Genomic DNA, 11,262 nt, shown 5'->3' with positions numbered 1-11,262 from the left:
TGATGAGTCAGCTCAGAGGGCTGAAACAGGGGAACTGTGACACTTTTACATCCAGACGACACAAGCCAGTAAACTATTTTGTCCAAAACATGTCCTGAAGTCGGTATATAATCCACGAATAGGTCGTTTTCAAGGAAATGCACCTCGCGATGCGCGTCCAATATTCCCTGTATTTTTCGTCATTTTTTAAATTTAAAAATAGAATATTAGCGATTTTTTTGTACTGAAAATGGCTGGAATTGACTGCAGCTTAAAGGGTTAAGGTTAGGGTTAGTGTTAGGGTACCTGTAGTACCGATGGTACGGGTCCGTACAGCTAGCGTCTACCGGGAGTCACGTGACCAGATCTCGTGTATCTGATTGGCAAATGGAAAGTGCCGTATCCGTAGTCCACAGGCTACGGGTATGGGTCCGTACCTCTAGCAACAACCTTTACTATTACATTACATCATGTTTGTTTTTACTGCTTGCTGAGTAGAACTGTAAGCATCAGATCACGTCCTTCATTGTTTTCTTGTAACATTAAAGTTGTGTTTAATCCAGCAAGCTGCCTGCAAAGTAATAAATGTCTTATTAATGTCAGTTGTTATTGCTAATATAGTGACTACAGAGGATAAAAGTAATAGAAAATGCATAAATCACATCGAGCTTATGCATACCTTGTTGGCAAAAGAGTCATGACTTCTGGTGAAAACAGAAAATGTTAAATTCCCAGCAGCACTCTTCCAGTTCCTTCTGCTGCTGCGCTCAGTCTGTCTCTGATCTGCTCGCTCAGCCAGTGTCTTTGACTCATTCCTTCTATTGCCACCTCCTCCCCCTTTTCATTCTGTCCTTCCTGTTTCTTCCTTTTTTGAGCAGAACTGTGTATCTTGGGTTGCAGTTTTCAGAGATTGACTTCACGAGTCCTTCTTTTTATAATATTTTCCCAGAGATTGCTTTATCATCAAGTCGACCACTGATGTGGATGTTTCAGCCCTCAGGAGGTTGTGAGAATGTTTCTATTTTTATTTATTGTCACTTTCATCAGCAACAGTACTTCACTCTCTAGGAATATACTTAAATCAACAGATTTAAACAGTTTGTTGTGACATTATATTGCTGGGCAGTGAGGTGGACATTTGTAGTACCTGGTGTTTATATTATTTTTGAAATAATTTTAGCGATGGTAGGACTTTATTACACTGTGACAACGGATGAATGACAAGACAGAATTTCTTCGGAGTGAAACAAATTTCACCCAGTTGAAAATGAATAATTATTTAAGTTTACTGAAGTTTAACCTCTGCCCACAACAAGACAAAAGGCTGTTTTAAGTGAAAAATCTTAGTTGATTTTCTTAATCATTTTGTGCTTTCTCAACTAGGTTTCAGGTTAGTACAATTTGACATGTCTTGTTGTTTGTATATTTTTTTAAAAAGCTTGCTAACAGAACCTAAAGTATAAAGTTGTTGGGAGTCGTTCGTCAGCTTCACTTCTGTCAATCCCAACATTTTTTTTTCTAAGAAATACAGATGGATGTGCAAACATTTGAAGCTTCTCAGCTTGCCTCACTCAAGATTTTGAGGCAGTCACATTCCAATTTTTTTTTAAGTTGAACATGCTTCTTCATGTTTACACTGTAGGTTATTATGAGTTCTGACTTGATGCAATTTTGTCATCTCACATGCTGTACTAACATTATTTTCTATGTCATAATTTTAGGAAAGGTCAGTGACGAGGGGACCTGGGCATTTTATGAAACATAGGAATGTACTAAAAACAGCCACTCATCAGTCTTAATCTGTGGTGGTTTTAGTAGTAATCACTTTCGATGTCGAACAGTCTAATGGTAAATGGAGACAAGAGATCTACAACAACTTGCAACCCCACCCACACAATTTCCTCACTGATAGTTCAACAGTGTTACGCCCAGCCTCGGGGACACTGAAGGCAACATGAAGCTGTCATCCTGTTGGGGCCTTAAGCAGCACATACCACAGCTTATTCTCTCGAAATTAATAATTTATTTCCAGTAAACGAATATAAAACAAAGGTTGTGTTAAACAAACTAAAAGTACGGATGAGCTTGAGCCAAAAATCACTTAAACAAAACCACGCTAAAATTCCCGAAAACAAGAGGAGGTACGAATGAAACAAAAAGTAGCAGCTCGATCTCTCTTCTCTCTTAAACAAATAACAAATGACAGGATGGACTGCGCTGCGTGCCGGTTGGGACTGCGCAGGATGACTCATAGATATACATAGAAAGGCTAGATGGCTGATGGGACTTTCGCCGGCGTCGTCACCGGTCGGCCATCTTACCTAAGGAGACTGTTCCGGAGCGCTCTATAGTAATGGATGGAAGGTGAGCGACTACACACACAAAAATACACTGAACTTGCAAACAAGAGGTTGTGAATGAGACGTGAGCCACTTGGACTATTACAACGTAACCTGGACTTAATTCCATACAGGTGGGAAAGGCATAATTACTCCTTCATTTTAACATGATTCCCAAGCTGTTTCATTAGTGAAATATATCCTAGATTTAGATTCATTGTGATACAGTAACTGGCTGGCTTTGTGTTTGCAAAAATACCCCCCTACAGTGCAAGATGCCACACTTTTGTGCAGCATATGGATGCTCAAATGAACGTTCCTTTAAAACAAGAGACCGTGGAATCAGCTTTCACTCGTAAGAAATGACTTGAGGGATGTATTTAGGATAATTGTTTCTAACTTAGTGGATTTGTACTTGTATAATACAAGTTATTTTGACCCTGACGTTTTAGAAATGTTTCTACCATTTGTTTACATAATAATCATTGCATATTTCTTTTTCACATTTCTTTTAACATATTACTGTTATTTAGGTTTTCATAATGGCATTCAAGCATAGGCTACATTAATTACCCCAACAATATAATTTAGCTCAGTATTTTTGTCCTTACCATTAATGTTAAAGGTAAGAAGGGTGTAAAATGTTGTCAGTAATTCATATATCTTGGGTATCTTCTCATGTTTTTAAAGCTGCTGTCCGGAGTTTGAATCGCAGTGTCTCCTAAAACACTGTTGGTCCCTCCCTCCCTCTGATTTCGCCCCTTTATTTGTGCACGCGCGCAGTACATGAGAGAAGTGCCCGGAGTGCTGCAGCATCTCGCCTGTTTTGCTGTTTTCCCCTCTTCTACATTTAGTAAATAATAAAGGAATTACGTTAGAATGCTGTATTGAGTCTAACTTGTCCTAATACCAAAATAACATGAATCTGCTAGGACGAACTAGTAAAGTTTCAATATGTGATTACACTCGTGTATCCCTCTCGATGACGTTGTTTATCAAACTTAGTGCATTTACGCGTGTATATGTGTTACATTGTTTATTTATTTCTATCTAGAGTTCAGAATTGCATGACTCCTCTGACGAAGAGTATGTCCCAGACGCCCCAACATCTTCCTCCAGAGGTCGGGCATCTAAACGAAGCCGTCAGGCGGGCTATGGAGGGCCGTGGTCGGGGAGCGAGGCGAGCACCCCGACCACGGCATCTAAACGAAGGCGTCAGCCGGGCTATGGAGGCTGTGGTCGGGGAGCGACGCGAGCACCCCGAGCCAAAAAACGTCCTGCAGTCTCTTGGCCTGACAAGCCGTGGGATTGGTAACTTTTCTGGAAGTTGCTGAGCCCTGATGCTCTCTCCTCCACAAGCAAAACAAATGTGCGCGCGGTTGCGTAGTGCATAGCTCGCCCACCTCTGCATGGGCTTGCTTGCTGTGCGCGTAACCGTTGATTGACAGCATGACAAAGCTGAAGCTCGAACTTGATTGGTCGGCAGCGACCGGCGCTTTTTGGAATAACATGGGGGTCTATGAGAGGAAGGCGGAGCTCAGGAATAAATTTTCATATCACGTTATACTAACTTTATATTATAGTATCGAACTAGACTAACACATTTAAGCTTTGATAAAAAATGATACATAGATTGAAAACAAACAGATACTCCGGACAGCAGCTTTAAGGTTTCCCCAAAACGCAGAGAAGAGGAGGCAATGTTGCATAGATTAGAGTGACTGTTTATTTGGAGTGAATCTTGAATTGTTTTGTAATTGTGCGCACCTGTTAATAAAAGAAACCTTGATGTCATGTTACTGAATGTGTTAATTTAAAAATGTATAATAAAATAAAAGCCCTGTGACAGACTGGTGACCTGTCCAGGGTGTCCCCTGCCTTCACCCGAGTCAGCTGGGATAGACTCCAGCACCCTCTGTGACCCTAGTGAGGATAAAGCGGTTTATAGAGAATGGATAATAAAATATATGTAGGAGAGAACAAGTAAGATGAACGAACCATCCCCCTGATATTTAAAACTATACACGAGTTGTCACGAGACCCTAAAATAAGAACACAAACATCATTTCCAACTGGCTGTGGAATTCTTTGACTTTTGTGGCATAATTATTTTTATGCTAAAGCAAATGGACCCAGGTCTAAATTTATACATTATGCATGTCAGTGATATTCAATGTATAGAACTATGTGAATCATTTAGCAAAAGGTCATTCTGAATCATTAAATTAATTAGGTTTTATCAAAACGATGGCCATGGGGCAAGATGAACCAAAAGCCTTGGGGTAAATTGAACCAATATGAATCACAATTCATATAATGTACATACATTATTTGTTCAGTTTAAGTTTAAAATATCATGTGGGTCAACTTACCCCTTTATATTTAATATATTTATTAATTAGAAATATAAAATATCAAACTATTAAATGTTTAACATAAACACTGACGATTTAATTTCACTGTGTGTATGTTTGCAGCTATGGCAGGTAATGCTCCATCTACTTTTTTAATTTAATATGAAAGTCCATGGTTATAATTATCCGTAAACATGCAATAACATAACTACATCTCTGGCGTTTATAACAAATCAAACCGTTTAAAAATCGGTTGAAAATTGAGCAAGCTATGTGTGGCGAGATTAGAAGGGATCTTTGTACTTAATCAGACCAACTACGGTTTCGACAGTCACTAGGCCAACACGAGTTCCGTTACACAGAAGGGGCGAGACATGTCCAATTTAACAATGTTTAACAAATCAAAAAAAAAAAATCCACACCAGTTAACATACACCAACTAAAAGGAAGACTGGGCAACAAAGAATTAAAACCTGGGCTGAGGCTTACCCTGCGGCAGGACAACCAAAAGGGGCGAAGAATCCTCAAAGCAATCACCCATGACACTGCAAACCATACACACGCAAAAATCAAACAAAAGAACGGGACCGTGAAGAAAATACCACCACAATTGAATAACTGCCGCAGTAAGCCACAGCACCTGCAACAGAAGACAAAAAAAAAAAACATGCCCAAACTAACCATAACTGGTGTGGAGAAAAGGAAACAGAACAATGAATTAAATCCAAAACATGAAACAAAATGCACTCAAAAGCAAACAGCAAGAAACAAACAATTAACCAACTAATACAAGGAAATAAACCAAACTAGCAAAAGAAATGATTAAACAATGTCTACAGTCAGTAAAAACCCAAATCCGTTGAACGATTTGCAAGAGCCTGTGTCACCAGGCCTCAGCCATCCAAAGTCCAAACAGGTGACACGGCCTCTGCACCAAACAGGCCCAGGCTGCACTCAGTGTTGGGCCAACATTGTACTCGGCTCTAGGTTGGCAGCTGAAAATAAAACAACCAAAACAATACCAAAACCAAAGAAAACCGAAGCAAACCAAAACAGCAGCACGGGTCCACATGGTGATGACTGGACGCTGGACAGCGAAAAAGTAAAGATAAAAATCTATAATTAAATAGATAGACCTAAGAGTCAACCAATTTAAATGGCCAAAATTCACATACCCAGTGAGCCGAGGATATAAACCCTGGAAATACAGCCCATCCACGTCTTGGCCACACACCTGGAGCCGACCAACAATCACACACACACTGCAGGGCTCCAGCTGATCGTCTTCCCCAGGCCAGCAAACAGCCACACTAAAAGGAGCGGTGATTTTAATCACTGCAAGTAAATACATGCAACAAAAAAGGACCAGAGCATTCACATTGAAGACGGCGCACCTTGACAGCAATTACAGCAGCTGGACACAAAGAATGTGGCTACAACCAGAACACCGCCAGGCCAAACCACAGCCACCACGACAGCAACCAGAGTGGAAGACAGTCAACTCCACTGCTGCGCACCTGAATATAAACAGCGCATGGTACCGCCCAGCAATTAAGGTACCCACACTGCTGGCACAGTGCCTCACAGTGGCCAGGAGGAAAACATCCTCCTGTCACATCTGGTTAATTAAATAGTACATGCTCCATAGGCATTAATGTTATCAGTGAGCCAGCAGCCCCTAGGTAAGATGGCCGCCACGTAGCGACGTCAGCCCTCATTGGCTCACAGCGTCTGTAAGCCATCTAGCCTTTCTATGTATATCTATGGGATGACTCGCCCATCTGGTCCTGCTCCTCTCTCTGACCCCCGAAGTCATCTTCCGCTTTTATGGCCGCCCTCCAAGCAGACCGAGCCAATCCGGCGCCGATCCGTCAACGTGCTGACCAATCCTGTCAGTGGTAAGGCACAGTCCTATTTACATAGGTAGTGTCTACGGATACGGGTCCGTATCCGTAGCCCACAGGCTACGGGTACGGCACTTTCCATTTGCCAGACAGATACGGACCCATACGCGAGTCTCGCGAGTCAAGAAGCTGCTAACCACTGCAAACTGTTGAAAGGTAAGCAAAGGTTAAGGTTAGGGTTAGTGTTAGGGTCAGGTTTAGGGTCCGTACCTGTAGTACCGATGCTACGGGTCCGTACAGCTAGCGTCTACCGGGAGTCACGTGACCAGATCTCGCGTATCTGATTGGCAAATGGAAAGTGCCGTATCCGTAGTCCACAGGCTACGGGTACGGGTCTGTACCTCTAGCAACAGCCATTTACATAGTGGATCGGTGAAATACATAGGACACACGGCGCAGAAAAAACACACTCATGAGAATATATCATTAGAAAATTATTGTTATTGTCACACAAGAATGGTGAGGTGGGTTTCTGGGGCACCTTTGACAGTTCAAAAGAAAATAATCTAATAACAGATTCACAGAAAGCAATAATTTCTCCACATGTTTATTAAAATAAAGCACAGATGAGAGGCTCCTTTGGCTGAACACAGATAAAGCACGAAGTTGGAGACCTTTCCATGAATACCTTAAGGTATTTATTTCCAAAAATCTTCCAGGGAGCCAAAGGCATTGCAAGGTAGGGAAATTGGCAGATCACAATGGATTGGCAGAAACTGACAAAAACCCATCAGAACAAAACCTCACTATAATTAACTGTGATCTTTCATGTTATTTGATTGAGATAAAAGGAAATTACCACAATACAGTCGCTGTAAGTTACTTACTCCTGACTTTGTGTTGTCATGAAAACATATGGGTTCAGGATCATGTTGTGAAACTCCATAAAGCCATTAAACTGCATCATAGATCTGTTTGCAGCATCTTCAGCTTAAGGACGGCTTGACAGGTTTGTGCTCATCTGCATGAATAATTCCTTAACTTTTGTCTGGAAGTTTGTGCCTACAATGACGTAGAGAATGGGGTTGAGAACACTGTTGGATAAGGCTAAACTGGTGAAGGTGACTTGGCACTTTTTAAGATTATTGAAAAAGTGGCACCCATTCACAATGTTAACTCCACTGAGCAGGTATAGTATGCTAACCACATAAGTTGGCACCCAGCATATGAGGAACGCCAAGAGGACCACCAGGACCAGAGTGGTGGCCTTCTGCTCCTTTTTCTGAGCATTTAACTCCTTCTTCAACGTCCCATTCCCAACGTCCCAATTGAATAATTTTGAGGGTGCAGAAAGATATAATAAAAGTGGGGATGAAGAAGATGAATACACGGATCCCTTGAAAGACTACATACATAGAAGGACTTGGAAAATTTAAATTACATGTGGTGAAGTTTCTCTCAGGGTCATCCACAGCTTTCCTGTACATGGCTGTGGGAACATTCAAGAGAAAGCATACACCCCACACCAGCACACATGCCACTTTGGCATAAAAAGGCCTCCGCATTCTTCCATCGGTCAGTGGGTGAACCAGTGCCAAATATCTGTCAGTGCTCACCAGAGCAAGGATGATGATGCTGCAGTAGACATTAATGTTGACGGAGAAGGGGACTAGCTTACATACAGTTTCACTAAGGTGCAAGTCATATTTTGTCCCTGCAATCACAGCAAGGACGGGAAAAGGAGACATCAGAAAGAGGTCTGCAGCAGCCAGGTTGCTCAGGTAGATCTCAGCCACGGTACAGGCCTTCTTATGGAGCCAGAAAACCACCAACACAAACACATTCAAGAGGATTCCCAGCACACTGATGATCAGGATGTACACTGGAATCCCAGTGAAGATCCAGTCAGCTGGATCGTAAAGGCACCAAGTGTCATCTGTGTCGTTTTCAGTTTCATCCACAGCTTGACGGCTGAAGTTTGCAGTGCCGCTGTTGATAGACAAAAGAAGCAAACCAGAAAAAAAAACATTATAATATAAACTATAATATAAACTATAATAAACTTAATGATGACAATACAGAAATACAGAATTCTGAGTTACACTGGATACTAAGAAACACTGAGCATAGCTGAGTGTGAATTAAATGGAATCTACTGTGAAATATTTAATAACATATTGCAGAATGTCACTTTTCCAGTTGGTTTCTGAAGTGCTTCCTGAGAACAACAACAACAAAAAACCTGTAGCAAATTTTAAACTCATATTTGCTTTACAAGTAGCTTGTCTTGGTAGCTGTTTAAATACAATGACTGGGGTTCAACACACTGGGATTCTGTTGTTGCAATTTTCAGCATTTTACCTGATTATTTAACATTATGATTTTAAATATTGATGTTGGAACATTAACAATCATTTCATTCCACTGACTGTTTTGTGACATTATTCTTCAAAATGAAAACACTAATTTAATAAAGTTTGTTTTTGTATTTTGGGTGGAGTTTGTTAAATTATCTTTTTGTGAGGGAGGTAAAAACTGAAAACTAAACATGATTTGTGCAAGTATAACAAAATGGAGATATCTACTTTGGAAAATAAACTTGACTTAGATTTTTTTAAATTGCTTTTACAAGCAATAAAAAAAAAGTGTAATCAAAGAGACTGATGTTTCCATAAAACCCTTTATGGTGTAATAAAAAACAAAAAAAGTGATCCAAGTAACATAACTAAGTGTAGTTTGTTTGACAGTGACTGATAACAGATGAAATTCATTTAATGTGTTAGTAATTGCCAACGTTGTCATGCTGCATGTTATATAAAGTTCACACAGATTAAACAGACCAAACAGTCTTCCACTAATGGTCATAATATTAATAAAAGTATTAAGCCACACCATTTTGCATCCAAACTTCTGACCATTATTTGGTAGTCTCAAGTCATGAGCAATGATATTTCAGGTTAATTTTACAATGACAGCACTAAAACAAAGTTTTTCTCAAGTAAATTTATGGTGCTTATAATATCTTGGGTCGCAACAAGATGTCCCAGCAATACTGGGAGGAGCCACGTGTGTAAAGCTAGGCTTAGTTAAGAGAATGCATGATGTTGGAAAGGAAAATGACATTCTAAAAGACTATGATGATCTCTTTGATGGACTAGGATGTTTACCTGGTCAGCACCACATACAGATTGACCACACAGTTACACCCATTGTGCATGCACCCAGAAGAGTCCCAGTAGCACTCAGAGAAAGAGTAGTTGAGGAACTGCAGCGCATGGAAAAGCTAGGAGTGATAGCCAAGCAGACTGAACCGACCGAGTGGGTCAATAGTATGGTAACTGTGGTCACGCCCAAGAAAATCCGTATCTGTATGGACCCGAAGGATTTAAATCAGGCTATAAAACGGGAGCATTATCCGTTGCTGACTGTTGAAGAGGTAGTGTCCCGCATGCCAAATGCGAAATACTTCTCAGTACTAGATGCAAATCAGGGCTTCTGGCAGATAAAACTTGATGAAGATAGCTCAAAGCTATGTACATTTAACACCCCAATAGGAAGATACAGATTCCTACGGTTGCCATTTGGAATTTCATCTGCACCTGAGGTATTCCAAAGGGCTGTTGCACAGATGATTGAAGGACTAGAAGGTGTGGTAAATATTATTGATGACTTGCTAGTGTGGGGAGACTCTGTGGAGGAGCACGACCACAGACTGGAGAAGCTTTTGGAGAGAGCCAGGAAATACAACCTGAAACTCAACAAGTCCAAGTGCGTTATAAGGACAAAGGAAATAAACTACATTGGACACAAACTCAGCAGCAGTGGACTGAGACCAGATGAGGAAAAGGTGAGAGCAGTGACACAGCTACCGTCGCCAGAGAACAAGCAGGAACTGCAGAGGTTCATGGGCATGATCCAGTATCTTGCCAAGTTCATACCAAACTTGTCTGACATCAGTGCTCCTTTAAGAAAGCTGCTTGAAGGTGACATAGAGTGGCACTGGGAGGAAGCACAAAAGGAAAGTTTTGAGCATCTTAAACAGCTGGTCACTAATGCTCCAACGTTGAAGTTTTATGATGTGAACAAACCAATCACGCTGTCAGTAGATGCCAGCTCTGAAGGGATCGGTGCAGTTATTCTGCAGGATGGACAACCTGTAGCTTATGGGTCAAGGGCTCTCACTGACTGTCAGCGCAGGTACGCGCAAATAGAAAAAGAGTTACTTGCTATTGTCTATGGCTGTGAGAAATTCCACCAATATGTTTATGGAAAAAACATTCATGTTGAGAGCGACCACAAACCACTTGAAAGCATATTTAAAAAACCTTTACACCAAGCTCCTGTGAGGCTACAAAGAATGCTGCTTAGACTGCAAAGATACAGCCTCACTGTTACATATCGCCCAGGTAAAGAACTGCATATTGCAGACACCTTAAGCCGTGCATTCCTCAAAGAGCAGAAGGAAGATCTGCTAGAGAAAGAACTAGAGGTAAACATGATTATACCTCAGCTACCCATTTCAGAAGGAAAACTGCAGCAGTTCAAGGAAGCAACAGCAGAGGATCCTGAAATGCAACTCCTGAAAGAAATCACACTCAAGGTGTAGCAAGACTGCAAAGGCCCTGGAATTCCTGAGCTGATCAAAACTCAGATAAGCTGTCCCTCTCTCCAGCACTGACCAACACCCATCTCTATAGGAGGATTGAGACATTTGTATTTCTGTAGGTTTTCATTCACAGAAGGATG

The 11,262-nt window shown here is 41.1% G+C and overlaps 1 protein-coding gene across 1 annotated transcript; it reads right to left on the bottom strand.

Moving 5' to 3' along the window:
* Nucleotides 1-7,507: 7,507 nt before the first annotated feature.
* On the bottom strand, nt 7,508-10,470 carry LOC127533162 (B2 bradykinin receptor-like). Its single transcript, XM_051945610.1, is given in 3 exon segments — nt 7,508-7,828; nt 7,830-8,425; nt 10,455-10,470. Coding segments are annotated over 3 exon segments (933 nt in total).
* Between the last annotated feature and the right edge of the window lie 792 nt (nt 10,471-11,262).

This window comes from Acanthochromis polyacanthus, chromosome 1, assembly GCF_021347895.1.
Source record: "Acanthochromis polyacanthus isolate Apoly-LR-REF ecotype Palm Island chromosome 1, KAUST_Apoly_ChrSc, whole genome shotgun sequence".
Lineage (NCBI taxonomy): Eukaryota > Metazoa > Chordata > Actinopteri > Pomacentridae > Acanthochromis > Acanthochromis polyacanthus.
This window is presented reverse-complemented; position numbering and strand designations above follow the sequence as displayed.